This window comes from Tupaia chinensis, unplaced genomic scaffold, assembly GCF_000334495.1.
Source record: "Tupaia chinensis unplaced genomic scaffold, TupChi_1.0 Scaffold000238_1, whole genome shotgun sequence".
Lineage (NCBI taxonomy): Eukaryota > Metazoa > Chordata > Mammalia > Scandentia > Tupaiidae > Tupaia > Tupaia belangeri.
This window is the reverse complement of record NW_006159716.1, coordinates 8,368,672-8,392,266: the sequence shown is the minus strand read 5'-3', so window position 1 is coordinate 8,392,266 and position 23,595 is coordinate 8,368,672. Positions and strand designations below refer to the sequence as shown.

At 51.9% G+C, this 23,595-nt stretch overlaps 1 protein-coding gene across 2 annotated transcripts in view; it reads right to left on the bottom strand.

Annotated features, from left to right (window-relative positions):
- The window catches only part of CPNE5 (copine 5), a 107,919-nt gene that overhangs the window by 41,887 nt on the left and 42,437 nt on the right, over positions 1 to 23,595 (bottom strand). The window contains exons 7-10 of one of the 2 annotated variants that reach the window (XM_027771931.1): positions 21,104 to 21,163; positions 19,005 to 19,055; positions 18,656 to 18,719; positions 600 to 703 (exon numbers count right to left, since the gene is read on the bottom strand). In XM_027771931.1, the coding sequence (XP_027627732.1) occupies positions 600 to 703; positions 18,656 to 18,719; positions 19,005 to 19,055; positions 21,104 to 21,163 (279 nt within the window). The remainder of the gene's footprint in view (positions 1 to 599; positions 704 to 18,655; positions 18,720 to 19,004; positions 19,056 to 21,103; positions 21,164 to 23,595) is intronic. The other variant, XM_006148633.1, reaches the window with a different exon arrangement.

Here is a 23,595-nt window from a genome sequence, read left to right as displayed (position 1 = left end):
GGACCTAGGTCCCTGGACCCTCCACCCAGAATCCGTCTCTCCATATATTCTGGTGACCTACATTCGCCAGCGCGTTGTGTATGTTTTCATTATGTCGTGGGTGGCTTCTAGATTAGGGAGAGAAGAGGAGGAAACAGGGGCTTCAGGACGTCTGGCGTTTTGAATGAAGCCTGTGACAGAGTGTGGGGCCGGGCAGGGGCCTGGGTGTGCAGGCGGCTGTGGGTAGAGGGGCTGGGCTTGGAGATCGGAACTGGTTTGTGCAGAATGAAGGGGCTCTCAGAGGGTACCGGGGGACACTGGGCCCCTCATTCCTGTCCTAGCCCTGTTTTTGCTCATACACCCCCCAACATACCTACCCCACCATTGCTAATGGCACTGCCAGCTTAGAAGCCACCCCCAGCTGGCACCAGCCCTATCTAAGTGGTCAGGACTTGGAGCCCAGGCCTCCACCCTGAGGCCCTGCCCTCTCTAGAGTGGGGGCCCCTGGGCACCAGAAGGAGCTGGGCACAAGCCACCCACCAGGCCGGCCAGCACAGACCACCCATCCCCAGCCCCAAATGGGCGAGAAGCTTCGTGACGAGCGCGGCTGGAACACTCACGTCCCGTCCTCGTTGCTTCGGTAGAACACCAAGAAGGGGTCCGACTTTCCGAAGAAATCCTTCTTGTCCAACTTGTTGGCACAGAACTGCATCGTGGCAACGTCCTGCAGGGAGTCGGGGACGGGGGTGTGAGGCAGGAGCAGGGTGGAAAGACAGCCCCAGGCCCCTGGCAAACACGAGGAGTCCAGGCATCTGTCAGAAAGGACAGCGTCTCCCATCCGCATGCCGAGCCAGGCCCTGGCCAACCCTTGGAGATTCATTTCGTCCTCAGCCCCGTGGCCTAGCCACAGCGGCTCAGGGAGTTGGGTGCTGCTGCGCGATTCTGGAACTATATGGAGGCCCAGGTTTGGGTCCCAGGGTGACCTGAACAGGTACCTGTGATCCTGACTGGCGGGAAGCCTGGCGGATGCGGGTGGAGTGTGTGGCATGGTGAGACCCTGTCTAATTTTCTTTTACGAAAGACAAAAAAAAAACCCAAAAGTTTAAAAAACAAAAAATAGCAGCCACGGTGGACCAGCTGGGTGGTGAAGCAGGTGGGTTCTGGAGTCAGGGAGCCCCCGTCTGAATCCGAGCTTTGCCGCCTTCTAGCTATGTGACCTCGGGCAAGTGGGGTCACCTCTCGGAGCCTCAGTTTCCCTCTGTGGCCTGGGGTTGTTGACAGTGCAGCCATCCTAGGGCCGCTGGGAGGACTAGAGGGAGTTCGGGGTGTGACGTGCTCGGTGGGGTCTGGCGCAGTGTCCCTCAATGAACGTTAACACGTGTGACTTCACTTCTGCTTTACCGAGCGACTTGGGCAGGTGAAATAACAAGCCAAGGCCACCCGGGATTGACCCGCTACCCCAGAGCCCTGGCTCTGTCACACGACCGCACTCCCTCGCAGCCGCGCAGCGCCTAGAAGACATTCCCCTTTAAGCATCACTCTCACACCCACTAACTCACGAGAGGCCCGCCCACGCGGTGCTCTAGGCAGCCTTGGCAGGGCCTCTGGCCTAGTTTACGACTAAGAGACCAAAGGCTTGCAGTGGGAGTGATGTCCCCAAGTCCACCGAGCAGAGCCCACTTCCTGGCGCCCCAGACCTGGTCACAGCCCTAGCAGACTCAACGCACACCCCAAGAATGTGAAGAAGGTGTCACAGCCCTAGTGGGGATTGCAAGACCCCTCCCTCATCTCCCAGGCCAGCAGGGCACTGGGTAGAGGCGCCCGAGTCCTCCTCTCCACCCCGGTCCCATGTGGCCTTTTCAACGTGGAAATCCCACATCCCAGGCCAGCGACGTGGCCCAGTGGTTAAGGCAGCCAGGTCCCATATGGCAAATCCCATGGTTCAGTCCTGGACCCAATGGGTTGAGAAATATGCCAGGCATGTGTGCGTGCGCGTGTGTACCCACCCAAAATCCAGAAAGGAGGGAGAAATGAAGAGGGGATTGCTGCACGACCACTCCCCATGGGGTGCTTTCTCCTCCTCTCTGTCTCTGGTGAGTGTGTGCACCCTCCAGCAGGAAAGAAAATAAGGAGGGAGGAGGGGTGGGAGGAAGGGAGGGAGAAAGCAAGCGGCTAACTGCACCCTGACAAAGTGGTCAGGGCTTGGGGCTCTGTCCTGCAGACCTGGGGCTGGCCTGCTCTCCGAGGCCGTGTGGGAAGTCACTCAGCTCCCTCACGTCCCCGAGCTCTGAGTCCAGGAGGGGGTGCCTTGAGATCAGTGAGCCACAGCCCAGTGAGGACCAAGTGGTTGCAGAGACAGTGAGGCACCCGCCCACTCTCCCCCCCACTCAGCCCCCACGAGGCTGAAGGACACAGTGGAAGGACTGAGCAGTGTTACGGTGATACGATGGCTTCCACGTGGTTGCTGGAGCCCAGCTGCCTGCTTCAGCCCCGTCCCTCACTAGCGGTGTGACCTAGGGCAAGTTGCTCGCTTTCTCTGTGCTCCGTCCCCTCATGTGCACAGCAGGGGCAATCACGGTGCTGACCTCATAGGCTCAGGAGAGCTGGGGAGGCTGCCGTTACTATTACGGTTATTCAACATTCTTCCCTCCGCACACACGCACAGTGTGTGCCCGCCCTACCCCACCTCCACCGCCTCACATGCTTTCCCTCAAGGATGTGATGACAGCAAAACATCTCTCCATTCCCTCAGTCATTCAACAAACGTTTATGAGATACTATTGGTGGGAACCAGCAGTTAGCGTAATGGCTATGTCACTGGACTCCCACGTAGTCGACCGCGGTTCGAGTCCCAGACCCGGTGGCCCAAGATCCCGAGAGGAGAATGGAGGAGAAGGGATTACGGCGTGACCATCCCCCCTGGGGGGTGATTTCTTGCTTTCTGTCTCTATGTCTCTCTCTGTCTGTCTGGCGAGCGCACGTGCCCTATAGCGAAAACCTTTTAAAAAACAAAAGAGATACTATTGGGGGCAGTCTCTGAGGGAGGGGCTTTACGACTCTTCTAGTCTTCCAAAGAATCCTTTCGTTACTTTTTACAAACAAGTAGGCTGGGGTCAGGGCAGATAGGTAACCTGCCCACCACCAGCAGCCGAGAACTGGTAGAGCAGAAATCACACACGTATGAGCTCACTGCAAAGTCACGCTTCTCCCAGCACCCCAGTCTGCCTCCCCGAGACACAGCAAATTACCTTTCTCCAGACCCACTTCCCTATTTTCTTTTGCATCGACTGATTTCCTTCGACTCTGGGCTTGTACAGGCAGGGAGGGGCTGCGCTGGTTAGCCTGGGACGGACGCAGCTCCTCAGCTGGAGGTTCCGAGGACCGAGGGCTAAGGGCAGAGCAGCCAGCACCGAGAGGCACCAGGCAATGATGGCTTTCATCACGTCTCTCACCACAGCCCACCAGAGATGAAGGACGCTGAATTGAGGCCTTTCAAGACCCTAGATGCTCTATGAATCCTGGAGCCTCTGGTAAAAGCCAGAACTTAAGGCCTGAAACTTACTGAGCACTGGAGCTGGCACGTGGCATGGTGGTTAAGGGCGCTGGACTCCCACATGACCAACCATGGTTTGAGTCCCAGACCTGGCAGCTTGCTTTCTCACTTTCCCCCTCTCTCTGGCTCTTACTCTGTCCCTCTCTGGTCAAATTAAAAAATTAATAAAGTTAAGTAGAATAATTTAAAAAAAAAAAAAAAAGGAAAGAAAAGAAACTTACCAAGCACTTACTGCCAGGTTGTGGGGAAAGTCGTGACGTATTTTTTATGTTTTTCTACGCAATAATGCACCATGACTTTCCCGACAACCCCACAGATGTGAGCCCCCATACTTCATATGACCCTAGGAACTCACTCCTCCGGTCTTCCCATTCTACAGATGAGGGAGCCGAGGCTCACCAAGGTTAAGTCACTTGCCCAAAGTCACACAGTGAGTTACCCAGATAGTCAGCTTCAGTTTTTCTTACCTAGCTAGGGAACTCTCTAAGTTTCTGTGGGATCAGGCACACTTCACCGGAGAAAGTTCCAATCCCATCCCACGTGGGCAGCAGGGAACCCTTCACTGTCTCCCCAGAGAGCCCCATCCAATGGCCTGGAAAGGGAGGCCTAGAACCCGGTGGGCTCCTTCCGGGACTGGCTATATAAATGGTGGGGCCCAGAGCACAGGGAAAACGTGGAACCCTCTGCTCCAAAGAAGTCGGAAATGCCCAGCTGAGGGCAGCAGAGCCCAGACCCAAGCACAGGTCACGAGCCCATGAAACTGGTCCTGGCCGCCTCCTGCAGGGGCATCAGAAAACCACTGAGAGAAGACCAGGCTCAGCTCCTCAGAGCAACGCAGGCAGCTTCAGTGAGGGACCCGGAGCTCTGCGTTCCAGGCCTCGGCTGGCGCGGCCGTGAGCGAGTCCCCCGAGCGCTCGTCTATGCAGTGGCGTGCTGGATGAGAAGACCACCACAGTCCTGCTAAGTGGAGCTGTTTAGGATTCAGTGTGGATGTCACACGGGGAATGCTGGGGCAGGACAGCAGCTGGGAAGACAAACAGTGCTGGCACCCAGGGGCCCTCCAGCTTTCCCAGGACAGTTCGGTTGTTACCACAGAGACCTCTCACATACCCAGACGCCCCCTGTGAATCACTCTGGTCTAAATAAACACAGGCGAGCTGCCCACGACATGATCAGCCTGCACTGGTTGAGTGTATATTTGCAACAACCAAAACAGAGGCCAGGCAACCTAGGAGCCAGAGCTCTTACTTTTGCTCCCTAGGAAAACCCTTCGAAGCCCTCCAAGATCAGGAAGGGGGTAGAAATGTTCAAAAGAACTGGGAACAGCAGTTGGCATCATGGCTATGTCCCTGGACTCCCATGTAGATGATCACGGTTCAAGTTCCAGACCTGGTGGCTTCAAATTAAAAATCATGATGGGCACATGTGTGCACATGCCCAAACCCCCCAGAGGAGAATGGAGGAGAAGGGACTGTGGTGTAGCTATCGCCGCTGGGGGGTGATTTCTCTTTCCTTCTTTCTGTCTCTCTCTCTCCTCTCTGGTGAGTGCAAGTGCTCTATGCCAAAAACCAGAAAGAATGAAAGAAAGAAAGAAAGAAAGAAGGAAGGAAGGAAGGAAGAAAGAAAGACAAAGAAAAAAGAAAGAGAAAGAAAGAAAGAGCAAGAACTAACACTTGAAGCGTGCCACGTGCCACGGCGTTGAACCATGGGAAACTGCCAATAGGCGCTGCTATTTGCCCACGAACACGGCAGCGTGATGAGGCGCTACGTAACAGGTGCCAGGCGCCGTCTGTATCTCAATGAACTTTGATCTCAACAAACCTATAAGGCAGGTACTGTTATGATTCCCGGGTTGAAGATGAGCAAAGTGAGGCACCGAGAGGTTAACACCTTTGCTCAAAATCACACAGCTAGTAAGAAGAACTGGGACTGGAACGAGACGGAGACGGTCTGGCTGCTCCAAAGATTAAGAACTGGGATTGGAACAAGACAGTCTGGCTGCTCCAAAGATTTATAACAGAGATTCTAAATGATGACCCTGCATCATCAAGATAAGTTTAATTATGTTCTGTAGCCTCAGTTTGTGAAGTCAGAGAAGTGTGAAATCCATTTTAGAAAGGTCCCTGTGCAAACTATTAAAATTGAAAAAAAAAAAAAAAGGTTGGCTCTGAAATTTAGCTAGGTGGAAAAATCGGCCAGGCCAGGGTACGCCACCTCATGCCTGCTGATGGCAGGTGAGCGAGGTGACTGGGGTCGGGGGCTTTTTTTAGTGCTCAGCCTGATCTGTCTTCCCCCACATAATCTGGACCCAGGAACACACTTGCAAAGCCCATTCTGATCGTCTGTATTGTTGTGCCATTGTAGAACCCGCAGGGAATGAGACAGACCGTCAGAGAGATTTCTGCGCTGTAACCAAGGCGAGCTTCCTCCCTAATGGGTGCCCACGCCTAGGGAAGTCCTTGAGACAAGGAGCCTGCAATTGTCTGGAGCCTGTGCTCTTGAACGTGGCTCTGAGTTATGTTAGCAGTCAAATGAGCAAGGCTCCCACTGCTCTCTCAAATGTGGGCTGGTGAATGGGTCAAGCCCTGGATGTATGTATGAACCCGGGAGAGGCTGGGGAGGTGCCCTAAGACCGATAAGCAGCCGGGGAACAAAGCGGCACATTCCGGCTGAGGGTCTGAGGTCCGGCTGTTGGACAGCCTCCTCAGCCCAGAACGGGGCTCTATGAGCACATGAAATGCTGCTTCCAAACCAGAAGCATCGCTGGAATCAACTGCAAAGGAGATAAAGCCGCTCCTGCAATATATAATTCCCTGCAATTTCTGCCTTTCACCCTATCTTTTAAAAAAAAAAAAAATTAAGTTATTCTAAAACCGCAGGATTGCCGCAATTTGCATCTCTCTGCATGTTCATCTGGCTGCTTGGGAGAGACAGCCGCAAACAGCCTCTCTCTAGGGTGGCCTGGCCTGTTCCAGCACCTTAGCCCACCCTCTCCAGAAGAGGGCTTTGGAGGTCAGAGGTCAGGTCCAGAGACAGCAGGTGGCCTGAAGGGGACAGACCGGATTAGGCTAGCAAGGAGAACAGAAAAACCAAAGGTTGCTTGCATCCTGTGGGCAGCCCCAGGGTCAGAACAAGCATGAGGTGAGTGCACAATTTTAATGGTGTCTGAAAGCTCAGTTATCAAAATAAATATTTTAATGTGATATTTAAAAAATCAAAACTAGGGCCAGCATGTGGCTGAATCCCATATGGCCGACTGCATGGTTTGAGTGTCTGACCTGCTGGCTTGGAAAACACACCAAAATCCCTGGAGGAGAATGGAGGAGAAAGTTTGTAGCGTGGCCATCCCCCCGGGAGGTGCTTTCTCACTTTTCCTCTCTCTCTCTGTCTCTGGTGAGTTCACACACCCGATGGCAAACTAATAAATAAAAAGAAAATAGAAATCAATGCAAAAAACCCAAGATAAACAAAATGTCAAAATATTTTTAAACACTTACTTTCTTTTTTGTTATTATTTTTATTATTTTTAATTTGACCAGAGAGAGACAGAAAAAGAGAGAGAGGAAAAGTGAGAAAGCAAGCCGCCAGGTCCAGGACTTGAACTGTGGTCACCCATGAGGGAGTCCAGCACCTCAACCACCTCACCACCTGTCACCCCTCAAAATATTTTTAACTTTTTATTTTTAATCTTTTTTTTTTTTTAAGGTTTTGCCATAGGGCATGTGTGCTCATCAGAGAGAGATAATGAGAGGGAAAGTGAAAAATCACCCCCCAGGGGGATTGCCCATGCCGCAGTCCCCTCTCCTCCATTCTCCTCCTGGGATTTTGAGCACGCACACACATGCCCTTGGTGTGAACTTCAAGCTGCAGGGTCGGGGACTCAAACTGCAGTCAGCCATGTGAGAGTCCACAGCCTTAACCACTATGCCACCTGCTCCCAATGTCAAATTTTTTTTTGCTATAGAGCGCGTGCGCTCGCCAGACAGACAGAGAGAGACAGAGAGACAGAAAGCAGGAAATCACCCCCCGGGGGGGTGGCCACGCCGCAATCCCTTCTCCTCCATTCTCCTCTCGGGATCTTGGGCACACACGCACACGCGCCCGGCGTGAGTTTAAGTCACCGGGTCCGGGATTCGAACCGCGGTCGACTACGTGGGAGTCCAGTGACATAGCCATTACGCTAACTGCTGGTGCCCCAATGTCAAAATTTTTAAAGAAGACATTTACAAATGAAGTAATTGAGGCACGGAGAAGCTGGTCTGGATCCAGGTCCTAAGTTATTATTGTTTTTTAATTTGCCAGAGGGTACATGCATTTACCAGAGACAAAGAGATAAAAGAGGAGCCAGAAGGTGGTATGGTGGTTTAGGGTGTTGGACTCCCACATGGCCCATCGCGGTTTGAGTCCTAGACCTGACCCTCTCTGGTCAAGTTAAAATAAGTTAAATAAAACAATAATTTTTAAAATAATTATTTTATTTATTTATTTATTTATTTATTTTTAAGCTGTCCAGAGTGGGACAGAGCGAGAGAGAGAGAGAGGGAAAGTGAGAAAGCAAGCCGCCAAGTCCAGAACTCGAACCATGGTCGGCCATGTGGGCGTCCAGTGCCCTTAACCACCATGCCGCCTGCCAGTCCCAATAAAATAATTCTTAAAAAAAAAAAAGAGAGAGAGAGAGAGAGAGAGAGGGAGAGGAAGAAAGTCCCCCTCAGTGAGATGTGGCCATACCACAGTCCTCTCTCCTCCGTCGCTTCACCTTGCTGGGAACTGGGGCGTGTACACGTTCGCAGTGTTTTTCAAGCCACTGGGATGTGAGCTAAATGGTGCATGTGGGAACCAGCTCCCTTAATCACTAGGCCACAGGGCTGGCCCCAGATCCTGAATTCTTAACCACTGTGCCCTGTCACTCACACTGTTTAAAATAGGTAGCGGAACCATGGGAACATTGATTGTCTTTAAAATTTGCTGGATTTTCTAAATTTCCTAGAACTGGTATAGTGTTTCTTAGTCAGACAAAAAGAAGATAACAATGAAAAAGAAAAGAAATCATAAGCTACAACTCTGAAATTCAGCACTTGAGCAGGAGAGGACACAGCCTGTAGCTGGGGGTGATACGGTGAGTAGAGAACCTGGGATGGTGAGCTCAGAGCCAGGGGGCCAAGCAAGAGGCCCGGACCTCCATGAGTTTGTTTAAACACAGGCGGCAGCACAGAAGCCGGGCTGGGAAACTGGGCCTGTCTTTATGCATTGACTATAATAGCCACGCTGAGGTCAAGCTGGCTTCTCTAGGTTGTCTTAATGACCTGCTATCCAAACAAACCAATCAGTTGTGTATCTGTCCATTCGGCCATTCAGAGCCTAAAAAGCCAGATTGACCATTTTCCCTCCCAGTCATTGAGCCCGTGTGACTGGGATCCTAACCCCGATCCATCAACTAAAGTTCAAAAGGAAAACAAACCATTTGGATATGAGGATGTTCACTGCAGTATTGTTTATATCGTATCCTATAAGAGAAGAGGTTCAATGATGATAGTCCATCCACACAATAGAGGAACAATATCCAACTATTAAATGCATGTTTACTATTAATAAGAATATCCAACGACAGAAAAATGCAGCTGTTAAAGGAGGTACCTCGTTACATCAATTATGAGTAAAAATTATGTACATGGAGGAAAAAACAGCTAAAACACATCAAAATGTCAACAATGATTATTTCTGAATGATTTTTCTCTCTTTTTTTTTCTTTTTCTTTCTGTTTTTAAAAAAAATTTACCAGAGGGGGGACCAGCAGTTAGCATAATGGCTATGTCGCTGGACTCCCACGTAGTCAATAGTGGTTCGCGTCCCGGACCTGGTGGCTTAAAACTCACTCCAGGCACATGTGCGTGTGCGCCCAAGATCCCGAGAGGAGAATGGAGGAGAAGGGATTGCAGTGTGGCCATCCCCCCAAGGGATGATTTCTTGCTTTCTGTCTCTCTGTCTCTGTCTGGTGAGTGCACATACCCTATAGCAAAAACCTCTCCAAAAAAATAAATTTTTACCAAAGGGCACCCCACATGGGGCATGATCGTACCACAATTCTTTCTCCTCTATTTCTCCCCCTTTCAGGATTTTGAGCGCACACATACACATGCCCAGCAAATTTCTCAAGTTGCCGCATTTGGGACCTGAACCAAGCTGCCAGCTATGTGGGATCCAGCTCCTTAACCACCAGGTCACCGGTTGGCCCTATTTTTCTGTTCTTTATATTTTTCTGTCGCTACCAACCTGTCCCGATAAAGAACATGTGTTTTGTTAACATCCAGAAAAATGTGTTGTCTTGTTTTCTTTTTCTTTCCTTTTTTCCCTCCAGAGAAATTATTTCTAAGAACCAAAAATTATAAACTAACCTTTAAAAAGGTGATGTCTGAATGCTGGTTATTCATCACGCGGGGTGCTCAGATCCATCCTAGCCACAACTGGCATCACTTGTAAACAGCCACCTGCATCCTGAGTCTCAGAAAGCCTTCACCGGCCCCTCTTCTTCACTGTGCCTCTTCCTTCTGAGGCCAGGGAAAGCTAGAGAATGGAAGCGAGGGGCTGGCGCATCTGCCTATGTGGCTAGATAGAAAAACCAACAGGCAGAAAACTCCCTGCCCAAGGTAATGTAGGCAGGGGCTTCCCAGTGTGGGGGATGTCTAATTAACTCACGTTTGATAAAGCCAATGAGACGGCAGAGTGGGCCCAGCCACATTAGACAGAGCCAATGAGATGGCGCAGTGGGCCCAGCCACGTTAGACAGAGCCAATAAGAAGAGAACAATCAGTGGGCCCAGCCAATGATCAACTGACACTACCTAGCTTTAAAAACTTGTAAATCTCACAGGATGAAATTGCTGGGACCTTTGAGCGCCTCTCTCTTTCTCTCTCTCTGTCTCCTGCATGTACGCCCAGCCTGTCCCTATCTCTCAAGAGCATACTTCTGCTTTTATTTGATACATTACCCTTCCCTTTTGCCTTCTTTTTCCTTTCTTTTTAATTTTTTAAATAAAAACAATTTTTTGAGAGGTTTTTGCTATAGGGTGCGGACGCTCACCAGAAAGACAGAGACAGAGACAGAGAGACAGAAAGTGAGAAATCACCCCCACCACCACCAGGGGTGATGGCCACAACGCAATTCCTTCTCCTCCATTCTCCTCGCGGGATCTCAGGCACGCACGCACACGTGCCCGGCGTGAGTTTTAAGCCACCGGGTCCAGGACTTGAACTGCAGTCGACTACATGGGACATAGCAAAATAGCCATTACGCCAACTGCTGGCCCCCTTTTGGTGATGTGCTTCGTTCAACTCTGTCTAAAACAGCAAGAACCTGGACATTATCACAGAAGCCACCCCCAACACCTCTGTCTCTCTTTCTCCCTCACTCAGGTGGCTCCTCCCCTGCCCTAGTCTCCCACATGGAGAAACTGGCCTCTCCCTGAAGCTTGTCTTTAGAGGGGCTTTGTCAGGTTTCCAGGCTGCTAAACTCCCCTGCTGCGAGGTCCCACACAGTCTGGCCCCTACTCCACCTGCAGCGACACCTTCAACCTCTCTAACTTATCCATCACCTTCTCCCAGTCCAGGGCCTCTGCATGGGCTGTTCTCTCTGCCTAGACCCATCTCCCTCACGGAGCTACAGAGGCTCATTCTCTCGCCTGCATCCTCTACAGCATCCATGCATTGTCCTCCACTGTCATGAAACACTTGTTACAAAAAGAGGCGACGGGTCAGCACTGCCAGGCTGTGGTTGCTGCTTGGCATTTCTGTTGCTTGCAGTAAATTAGAAACTCCTGGAGGGCAGGAGCTGAGTCAAAATGTGTTTGCTGACCTTATGCATGAACAGGCCAGTGATGCCCATTGGGTGGGGAGGCACCTTAGGGCAGCTGCAGTGTGAGGTTTCAACTCTCCTGGCTTGTGAGAGGTAAGACACCCCTCCACATGCTCCACCACCACCACCGCCACCTCCACCATCATCACCACCACGACCATTACCAGCTCCACCTCCACCAGCACCACCAGCACCAGCACCACCATCATCACCACCTCCACCATCATCACCATCACCACAATTACCACCTCCACCTCTTTCTCCACCACCTCTACCACCATCACCACCACCTCCATCGCCACCACCTCCACCATCATCACCACCTCTACCGCTACCACCACCTCTCCACCTCTACCACCTCCACCCCCACCACCATTACAACCACCTCCACCACCACCATCACCACCACCATTACCACTTCCACCACCTCCTGCCTCTCTACCACCTCCACTACCACCACCATTATTACTAAAACCACCTCCACCACCTCCACCACCTCCACCAAACACGGAAAGACAATTCAGTATCTCCTAGGCATTTTAATGGGAGGGACACATCCAAGTCTCCCCAGGGGCCTCAGTTTCTTTCTTTTTTTTTTTTAGGGATCAATTTTTGGATATTTATTTCTTATCTTGGGCTCTGCTAGAGGGAAGGCAAGGTCTCTGGGCAATCGGGAGTACTCTTGGCAGGGCAGGAGAACGGCCTAAAGGGCCAAACCTGGTTTAGCCATTCTGGTGGGAGGGGACAGGCCTTAATGGGGAATTCCTTGGAATCAGAGAAAGATTTCCATCTGAAAGGAGGGGAAAAGGGGGACTGCATGATCCATTCTCAGATGGCTGACTCAGTCAAAGATAACTGAACAACACAGATGTTGTAAAAGACCACTTGGCGGACCAGCAGCTGGTGTAATGGTTACATCACTGGCCTCCCACGTGCTAGGCCATATTTTGAGTCCCAGACCTGGCAGCTTAAAATTCACCCCAGGCGTGTGTATGTGTGTGTGCCCAAAATCCCGAGAGGAGAATGGAGGAGAAGGGATTTTAGCATGGGCATCTCCCCTGGGGCTGATTTCTTGCTTTCTGTCTATTTCTCTCTCTCTCCAACAAGCACACATGCCCTATAGCAAAATTCTCTCAAAAAAAAAAAAAAAAAAAGGCTACTTGGCATGCTGTCTCAGGACCACCTTAATCACCCCACCCTAAATCTCTTTCCTGTAAAAATCCCTATCCCCCCCCAGCCCCTTCAGGGCAGATACAACTCTCTGATCTCCCCCTTTTCTCCCTTTGAAAGTGAACACTAAGGACCAGCAGGTGGTGTGGTGGTTAAGGCACTGGACACTCCCATATGACTGACCAAGGTTCGAGTCCTGGTCCTGGTGGTTTGCTTTCCCACTTTCCTTGTGCCTCTCTCTGGTCAAATTAAAATAAATGAATGAATAAATAAAATTTTTTAAAAAAGAAAGCGAACAATAAACCTTCTCTACCCACTCACTCTGAGTCTGCGAACCCTTCCACGGCCCGTGACATAGATCACCCCAACAACCACTTCCCCGCCTACCCTCTACCAACATGGACCACCACCCACCAGCAGCACCCCTGCTAGGCTGGCCCATGTGCGGTAGGGCCTGACTGAGAAGTCTCGAGAAGTCTCGAGGACACACTACGCTGAACCAGGAAGTCCTGACTCCAAACTGAGCAAGGTCTAGGTGCCTGGTGAGTCTGGGGGAGCCACGGGTGTAAGGGTGAGAAGCTACAGCCTCCGTATCCACCATGACCCTACCTCCCTCCAGAACGCCAGCCGTTGCTGCTCAGAGCCAGCTTGCCTGCCGAAGGCTGTTGAGCCCCACATGCACCCCAAGGCTCGAGACTCTTCCATGTCCTGCGAAGGCATCAGGCTCCACAGGAGAGAGCAAGTCTCTCTGAGGACGAGGAGCCCCCAGCCTGGGCTAGAACTCCAGCAACCTCAGGCAGGCCACTAACTCTGCATCAGAAAACGTACTCAGCCTCAGCCTAGTGATGAGCATCAAGTAAGACCGCCAACAAGAGCGTCTTGGTAAGCTAAAGACCATGCACATATTGGTCAGTATCCTTTTTTTCTTCCTTTTTTATTGCTAAAGGGTGTGTATACTTGCCAGAGATCGATAGCGAGAAATGGTGTGCGGTCGTGCCACAGTCCACAGCCCTTGCCCTCCATTTCTCCACGGTCAGGACCTTTAGCATGCATGCGGGGGGGTCTGACATGTTTTTGAAGGTACCAGGACTGGGGCTCGAACCTCAGACGGCCATGTGGGATCGACCTCCCAATACACTGCACTTAACCACTGTGTTAGAGGGGTGCCCAGGTCAGTATTACTCTTAGTAGCAAGTTTAAGGGTTAGGCATAGCTACATCTTCGTTATTCAGAAGGCCCTTCAGGAGCCTAACCCTAATGTCGACATCAAGAACCACTCAATAGTATAGGGGCCAGCAGGTGGCGTGGTGGTTAAAGGTGCTGGATTCCCACATGGCTGACTGCAGTTTGAGTCCTGGACCTGGCGGCTTGCTTTCTCACTTTCCCTTTCTCTCTCTCTCTCTCTCAGGTCAAATTAAATAATAATAATGATGACAAATGGAATTAAATAAATAATTTTTTTTTTGAAAAAGAACCACTTGATGTTATCTGTATAAAATTCTGATTGTAGGTACTTTCTTGACATATAAATTCCAGATGAGCAAGGCCCTCCTATAACCTATCAAATATGTTGGTGACACGCTGGCATCCACTCTAATCCTCTAATCCTTCACTGTTTCCACCCACACCATCCCCACGGGTGAACAGAGGGTTTGTCTACTTGTGCAGAATGTATTCATTCGAGCAGGAAGCCCTGCTCTGGTGAAAACCACCTCTCAGACTCCACCCTTTTCCTTTGATCCTCCCTCTGAATGCTAAGCTGGAAAGACAAGCAGAGCCATTCAGATGTAATTATTTTAATTCATCCAGATGCTGGGAATTAGTCTCTTTTTCCTTGCAAGTATTCTAGGGACAGACAGAACTCAGCCAAAGCTGTCCCAGAAGAAAAGGAGCTGACAGTCACCAAAGGAGGGCGGGAGCCTGCCCCCACCACTTCCCTGGGCTGGAACAGCTTAAATCGAGGAAACCGCTGCCTTCCCTGGATGAGGGAAAGGGAGGAGTGGGAAGGAAGAGGAAGAGGGCGGGGCCTAATAGATACTAAACAATGACGGCTTCCCAAGCCCTGGAATGTGAGCGCCAGAACAGCAACCAGCTTTGTCTAGAGCTAGAATGTCCACACTTCCACATAGATTTCCTTATCGAATTACAAACTAGAAAGGACATCACCGGCTGGGCTAGAAGCTGGGGAGAAAACTGCGTGTCGACTTCTAGGAATTCAAATGAGACGTTTACTGGGCACCGTCAGGCACCACTTACCCTCATGATCTGTAATCCTCACAAAGACCCTTTCACAACTTCAATACTCAGGTTGAAACTGAGGCTCGGAGAGCTCGAGCTGAAGCCCTGCTTTACATGCTGACTGGGTTCGCTTCCCTGGCTGCGCTCCGGTGGCAGGTGGTATCCAGATCCTTGGCGGACACAGTGTAGGCGTGTGCCTCATTACCTGCCACTAAATGCCTGGGCTGCAGTCCTGTCCATTCAGTCGCACGTCGCTGTGAACACCCACCGAGCACCGCGCCCCGCGCCCCGTGCCCTGCGCGGGGTGCATACACTGGGGGAGGGTTATTTCTGCTGCCCAGGTCTTCCAGAGCCACTGAGGCACTCAGATAAGCAGAGCACCCAGAATGAGCAGTTGCATATGAGTTTTTTTTTTTTTAATTTTTTAAATTTATTCATTCATTTATTTTTAATTTGACAGAGAGAGACACAGAGAGGGAGAGAGTAAGAGGGCAAGTGAGAAATCAAGCCACCAGGTCCAGGACTTGGTCAGCCATGTGGGAATGTCCAGCACCTTAACCACCATGCCAGCTGCTGGTCCCTTTTTAAAAAATTTTTTTAATTTATTCATTCATTTATTTTTAATTTGACAGAGAGAAGCATATGAGTTTTTTGGTCATCTCTCCTCTGCCCTTTAATAACAATTCTGTTTCTTTCTTTTTCGTTTTCTTTCTTTCTTTTTCTCTTTTCTTTTCTTTTCCCTTCCTTCCTTCCTTCCTTCCTTCCTTCCTTCCTTCCTTCCCTCTCTCTGTCTCTCTTTTAACACCAGGAAGTTCCTGAAAGCAGTTTGTGACGTCACAGCCTACTGGTTAAAGCTCTTGGGTCTAGGACTAGATTGCCTGGGTTCAGAACTCTACTACTCAGGGGCTGTGTGATCTTAAACAGGTCACTGGACCTCTCTGTGCTTCTGATTGCTCTCTGTAAAATGAGAACCATAATATGATTATATTATTATTATAACATCATGACCTTAAAATCAGAAATAATACATAATGCTACATGTTACAATTAGAATACATCATATAAACATGTCCATACACGTAGGCCACTTGGCATAGCGTGCAGCCCAGAATAATTGCTCAGACAGTACTAACAAATGCTAATATACCTCTAACCCAGCAGAGTTCACAATATGGATGAGGAACCTCGCAGAGCCCATGAGGTCAAAGCTATTTCCTTTGCCTTTTTTTTTTTTAATTGCCAAGAGGTTTGCGTGTCCATCAGAGAGACAGGTGGGGAGAGGGAGAAAGCACCCCAACCCCCCCTCACTGGGGTGTAGTAACACCACAATCCCTTCCCCATTTTTCCATCAGGATTTTGGGCAGGCGTGCCCTTATACCCATGGAGGTCAAAAGTATTTTCATAATAACGCTAAGACAGGGTTTTCCGGAGGCTACCTGCCAGTGATGTCACGTACGCTGTGGCCGGATGCAGATAAAGGAAGTCAGCTGGCTTCTACTAAGCCAGACATTAGAGAGGTTTTCAAAAATGTCAAACAAGGCCACCTTTCTCAGAACATGATTTGTTTTGGAAATACGGTTTTTGTTTCATTTGCCAGAGGGCACATATGCTCACCAGAGAGAGACAGAGACTATTCTCCATGGGAATAGTCACTCTGCAATCCCTTCTCCTCCATCTGGCCCTCCTTTTAGGATTTTAGGAAGCACATGCACCCAGTATGTTTTCCAAGCTGCTGGAGCAGGGATTTGAACTGTGTCGTCAGCCATGTGGGATCTGGCTCCCCCAACCACCAGGCCATGGGGCTGGTCCCAACATATAGCTACTTAAAAAAAAAAATTCTCCTTTGGGACCAGCAGATGGCGTAATGGTGATGTCACTGGACTCCCACATAATCAGCCACAGTTCAAATCCTGGACCCAGTAGCTCAAACTCATGCTGGGATAATGTGTGTGCGTGCCCAAGATCCCAAGAGGAGAATGGAGGAGAAGGGATTGCGGCGTGGCCATCTGCCTGGGGGAGGAAGGTGATTTCTTGCTTTCTGTGTCTCTGGAAAGTACATGTATCCTATAGCAAAAATCTCTCTCAAAAAAAAAATTAATTAAAAAAAATTTTGTTCTTTATGTTTACCCATAATGGATTCAATCATTGTTACTTTTAAATGAATTAATACATAAAATTTAAAAATGTGTTTTATGGGGCTGGTGGGTGAAGTGGTGGTTAAGGGTGCTGGACTCCCATATGGCCAACTGCAGTTCGAGTCCCAGACCATGCTTTCTCACTTCCTCTCTCTCCCGTTCTCTGTCCCTCTCTGGTCAAATTAAAATAAATAAAGTTAAATAAAATAATTCTTTAAAAATATTAAATATCTAAAAAATGGATTTGTTTTGTTTTTGAGAGGTTTTTACTATAGGGTGCGTGTGCTTGCCAGACAGACAGAGAGAGACAGAGAGACAGAAAGCGAGAAATCACCCCCCAGGGGGGATGGCCACGCCGCAATCCCTTCTCCTCCATTCTCCTCTTGGGATCTTGGGCACGCACGCACACGTGCCCGGCATGAGTTTTAAGCCACCGGGTCCGGGACTCAAACCACGGTCGACTACGTGGGAGTCCAGTGACATAGCCATTAAGCTAACTGCTGGTCTCCCTCTTAGGGTTCTTGTCAGGAGTAGTCAATTTACATGAAATGCTCGTCACTCGACAAATACCGACCATCATCATTACAGTGCTGTATCACCCTTACTGGCCATCGGGTCCCCTGAGCCCCTCCCGGGTGTGCTCGGTCACCCCGTCAGCTGTCCCCATCTCTTGCATCTCCAGTCCTGCAGAAGCAGCAACACTATGGCTGCCTGGGATTGCCTCTGCTTCCCAACAGGGTCACCGTCACTCCCTCCTTCAGTCCCACACAGGCTGTCACCCTACTCCAGAGATAAAAGTGAAAAATGACAGCTAAATGTCAAGCATCCAGGCGTCTTTCAAGACGGAAAAGGCCCCTGTGCTGCCACGTGGGTGCCAAGGCAGTCTTGGCTCCAGGGTCTGTGCGTGTGGCTGTGATGAGGTGTGGAAGGAGCTCCCAGCTCTGCTCTGCCACTGACGGTGGGTGCGCTCCCTCCCCTTCCTGGCCTCAGTCTGGGCAGCTATAAGAAGGGAAGATGCTGGGACCAGCAGTTGGCATAATGGCTACACCACTGGACTCCCATGTAGTTGACCGCAGTTCGAGTCCCAGATCCAGTGGCTTAAACTTAAGCCAGGCGAGTGTACGTGTGTGCCCAAGATCCCGAAAGGAGAATAGAGGAGAAGGGATTGTGGTGTGGCCATCCCCCCCCGGGGGGGGGGGGAGATTTCTCACTTTCTGTCTCTCTGTCTCTGTCTTTCTGGCAAGCACATGCGTCCTATAACAAAAACCTCTCCACAAAAAAAGAAAAAAGAGAAGAGAAGATGCCTGCCTTCTAGCACCAATGTTTTGTTTGATTTGCTAGAGGGAAGTGGACTCACTGAGAGAGAGAGAACAAGAAAGCACCCGAAGGTGGATGACCACAGCACAATCCCTCTCCCCCACTGTCCTCTCAGGATTTGGGGTATGCACGCACATGTGCTGGCATGGTTATCATGCTGCAGGGCCCAGGATTCAAACCCTGCACTAGGCCATGTGAATCCAGCCACCTTAACCACCATGCCATCTGGCTGGCCCTCAACCTTCAGTGTTACAGAATTCCACAGCAGCAGAGTTTCAGAAGCCCTATGTATCCTTGGTTCTCTGCAGGGACACACAGGGTCCTGGGTCTCAGGGTGCCAGCCGGCCCTCCATCAAGCGACACCCCATCACCCCCCCCCAACCCCGTCCTGTCCTGGAGTTCCTCTGCCACTCACCCTACAGTTGCTGAGCTCCTCGGCGGACAGGATGATGGTGCCACATTTCTTCCCTGGGACACCGCTGGGAGAGGAGAAGATGAGAGAATGGCAAGCCAGACAAAGACAGAGACACAAAGCTTTGCGCTCCCTGAACCAGCTCCCCACCCACCACCTTCAAGCAAACCTACCCAAACCCCTGAGAAGACAGAGTCTCCTGAAATCCTTGTGGCAGTGTGGCCATGTGCACTGCTTCCTGGGCCCAGGCCCTGAGGCCTGGAGCTGTCCCACCCCCTGCTCCCCAAGAGCCCACCAGGAAGGGCAGTGTCTGTGGTGAAAGTCCTAGAATCGGAAAAGCATCCAGACTCACCCGGAGGCTTCCAGACCAGTGGTTCTCAAACTTTCCATCCAAAGACCACTTCTGTGGGCAAAAGACCTCGTGGGCTAGCCACCCCTCCTCCCTGCGCCCAGCTGACCCCCAGAGTCCCGGAACAGTCCAGCCTGGCTCACTCTGATCAGCGGGGTGGGGACAGGAGTGGGGGAGGAAGCTAGGCAGTTGGGGGGTGTGTTCCCAGGGGCAGCTCTCGCGGGTACCCTCCCATGGCTGCCTCCCCTTGAATCCCTTGGCCGGGGTCTCCCGGGGGTGAGAGGTTCCAGCCAACTGTGCCATCCTCGGTGAGGTGGGCAGCCAGAACAAAGCCCATGAGGTCAGTCCATGACAGAGGGCCCTCTCCAGGAGGGCAAGTTCCCAGGGTGGGGCTCCTCTCAGGGGACCTGTGCCACCTCTTCCCCCGGTCAGGTGGGACCCCTCTAGTTGGGGATGGGGTACCAGTGTAGTGAGTGGCCACTGGGAAGGAGAGGACCATGCAGGTCACCCGGCAGCTGTGTGACTTTGGGCTCATTCCTGTACCTCTCTGGGCCTGTTTCCTCACCCATAAAATGAGTGCAATCCTGTATCCATGTCACTAAGCGAGTTATGCCTGCACAGTGTCCAGCACAGACAGGGTCCTCAGCAAGCACCTTCCCCCTCCCTGCACCCTTGGCTTCACAGCTGTGCAGAGCTGACCCACCTCAGGCCGGGCCCAGGGCCACGGGCACACTGTCTGTGGAACACACTTTGAGAACCACTGAGGGAGCACCTCCCAGCGCTCGCTATGGAGGGAGGAGGGAGAGGCTCTCGAACGGAGGAGGTGGGGAGAAGGGCAGGGGCATGGAGGGGCTGCCGGGCGGCCCAGATCCTCATCAGCAAGCAGACCAAGGGCCACGGCAGCCTCCCCTGCCACAGGCAGGTGGCACACACAGGCCAGTTTGTCCGCCCAGACTCGGGCAGCTGGGCCGAGTGTCCCAAAGCCCTGCTCCGCCCCCTGGTCTGGTCCTCCGTGGTAGTAAAGACATGATTTGTTTGCCTCGGGAGCTGGAATCCTCCACGCCAGCCTCCTCCGCCCCGCGTTCCTCCATCTGTTCCTCTCTTGCGGCTGAGTCCTCCTTCTATTTCCGATCTTCTTCCCCTCCTCTCCAGCCCCAACCTGCCCCCACCTGCTTGGCCTTCCTTCAGCCCTCTCCGCTCCCTCTGGCTCTTCTCTCTCCCTGTCTCTGTCTCTGACTTCTGCTCCCTTTCCAGATGCTACTTACTGACTCCCCTTGCAAAGGAGCCTCCACTCTCTTTCTAGGCCATGGGCAACCCTGGTCCTCTGAAGGCCCCTTCCTCACATGTGGCTGGTCTGGCAGCCAATCAGCTGCTGCAAAAGCAAGGTCTGGGAGCCCTTGGGGGAGTCTGCTCACCCCGCCCAAATGTCCTTCTGCCAGAGCGAGCGGGTCCTCTAAGCAGAAGCCTCCTGCCCTGTCCCAGGGCCAGCAGGAGAAAGAAGCTGAGGTGGGGACTCGAACCAAGAGAGAGGGAGAGAAAAGGGGCGGGCAGGGTCTCTGGTGCCCACATTTGCAGGCGGTCAGCCCAAAGCAGCTGGCCGGGGTTCGAGGTACCCACCACAGCCGGCAAGCCTGCCACAGTTGGGATTCAGCTGAGCCTGCTCTGTGGTGGGTAGGAGGCTGCTGTCCAGAGGCAGAAACGATGAGGGGGAGGAAGGGTGAGGGGATAAAGAGAAGGGACAGAAAAAGGGACGGAGGGGGTGGGGGGACCAGACTAGGGAGAAGGGAAGAGAATGGAGAGAGCCCCGCCTGCCAGTCCTGGACACGACCCCTACCTCTAAGCCTCTCCCTGCTCCCTGAAGTCCCACAAGCCACTGGGGCTCCCGATGCTCAACCTCTAGCCTGGGGAGGGGAGGGGCCCACTGCAGAGTGGGGGCTTCTATCAGGACCCGAAGTGCCTGAGGAGGGACCCAGGACCATCTCTGTCCTCGGACAAGGGCTGAATTCACTGACAGGAGCAGGGCCTGGGCACCGACCCTGAGGTCCCTGGCACAGCAAGCTGGAGGTCCGAGGACCTCAGGGCAGAGCTGTCTGCTGACCTACCCGTTGGACACAGCTGGCATGGGCTTGCCCGTCCTGGAATTCAGGCTGAACGCACCTATCCTGTAGAGAGAGAGAGAGAGCGAGAAGTCTGCTGTGAGCCAAGGACCCCTGTCCTGAGAGGCCAGAGCCCTTGGCATGCCGATGCTTAGAGACAGGTTTCCGTTTGGAGGTCATTAACTCAGGACCAAAAGCCACAGGCCTGGCGGAGGAGGGGTCTTCTTACACCTTGTTGGGGGAAGACCTGAGCAAGTTTTTATACCATGGAGGGTCTCAAAGCAGGGGTCCCAACCAGCAGCATCAGCATCCCCTGGGGATGGGTCAGAAATGTGAAGTTTCAGGCCTCATCCTGTCCCTGCTGGGTCAGACACTGGGGTCATCCCAGGAATCTGTGCTTTAACACCTCCAGGGATGGGGACACCACTCTACCTCTTTAAGCCTGAGCTTCTGGGTTGCAAAATGGGGGGGGGGTTGCTGAAAGAATCACCCAGGTCATGCTGTGGGCTGCACTGTGCCCCCACCCCCTACCTCTAGCACCTCAGCTGGGGTTGCGTCTGGAGACAGGGCTTTAAAGAGGCAGTCAGGGTAAACTGAGGTCACAAAGCTGGGCTTGCATCTAATACAACTTTTGTCCTTATAAGAAGAGAACTTGGGAACACAGACACACGTGGGGGATGACTCTGACGACGCAGGGAGAAGATGGCCACCCACGAGCTAAGGAGAGAGGCCTCAGCAGAAACCAACCCTGTCCACATCCTGCTCGCAGACTTGCAGCCCCCGAATGCAGAGAAATGAATTTCTGTCATTTAAGCCACTCAGCCTGTGGTCTGCGCTACAGCATTCCTAGCACACGGACACAGATTTCATAAGCAAAGCACTGACCCTCATGTCTGGCCCAGAATAGATGCCCGGTACACAGGATCTAGGCACAGGGTTTCGTCGGGAAGATAACTAAACTTAGGCACACGAAGGCCCAGGTCCAGCTCTCCCCCAGACGTCTCCATCCACCTCTGTATTTTAGATCTTGCGGGGCTCCTTTTGCACCCCATCTCCTAGAACAGGGGTCCTGAGCCCCCAGGCCACATACTGTGCCCTGTTAGGAACCAGACAGTACAGCAAGAGGCCAGTGGCGGGGGGGGGGCCAACCTTCATCTGTATCTACTGCCCAGGGCTCCTCTGAGCTCCACTCTTGTCAGATCTGCAGCAGCGGCAGATTCTCACAGGACCCCCGGGTGGGACCGTCTAGCTGCAGGAAAACAGGCTCAGGACTCCCACTGACTCTGCATTAGGGTGAGTTGTAGAATGATTTCATTATAGAGCACAATGTAATAATAATAGAAATAAAGCGCACAATGAATGGAACGGCCTGAATCATCCCGAAACCCCGCCCCTCGCGGCCCCAAGTCTGTGGGAAAATCGTCTTCCATGAAATCGGTCCCTGGTGCCAAAAACATTGGGGACTGCTGTCCTAAAGGAAGTCTTTCCCATCGCCACCCCCCCCCCAAACATGTGCCCCTCCACCACCTGTGGACCAGGAAACTGACCCATAAGACTGGTGGGCTTCTGGCCTGGGCCCCTGGGCAGCAGGGCCACTGGGCGCTGAGTACAGACGCTCGCTCCTGGGCGTCTCCGAACCCAATTCAGGTGGGGCCAGGGAGGCGGGTGGGACTGAGGGGGCTGCTGTAAAGATCAGATGTTGGGACAGCTGATGGGACTATGGTTATGTTGCTGGACCCCCACATGGCCAACCACGGTTCCAGTCCCGGACCTGGCAGCTCGAAACTCATGCTGGGCACGTGTGTGGGGGTGCCCAAGATCCTGAGAGGAGACAGAAGGAGAAGGGATGGTGGCATGGCCATCCCCCCTGAGGAGTGATTTCTTGCTTTCTGTCTCTCTCTCTCTCTTTCTGTGTGTATCTGAGCACCTGCGCCCTATAGCAAAATACACCCCCCCAAAACTAAAGGTCAGATGCTAACAGACATGCAACACTGGGCACACGGTTAACATGAAAACAGGCAAATGGGGCAGGCGTCCCTGAGTCCCGCACTCTCTCTTATGAGCCCCGCCTAAAGTAGGGAAAAAATATAAAATTACATATAAAAATGGTGAAGGATTTGTCCAAGGGGACAGGAGGGCTATCAAGTGTGAGTGTGAACTGTGTACATTTTTTGGCAGAGACCCCCATTTTCTATAAGCTTAAGAGCCTCGGGGCTAGCAGGTAGCGTGGTGGCTAAGGGTGCTGGACTCCCACATGGCTGACCACGGTTCAAGTCTCAGACCTGGCAGCTTGCTTCCTCACCTTCTCTCTGTCCCTCTCTAGTCAAGTTAAAGCAAATAAATAAAATGATACTTTTTAATAAAAAGAGCCTCCCAAATGTGAGCTTTCCCCCTGTATTATCATTATTTTTTGAGAACCCAGAGATGAGGCCTTTTGCGGGGCAGGAAGACCTTTCTGGAACCCTGAGGTTATCATTTAGCTACAGGAGCTCACAGAC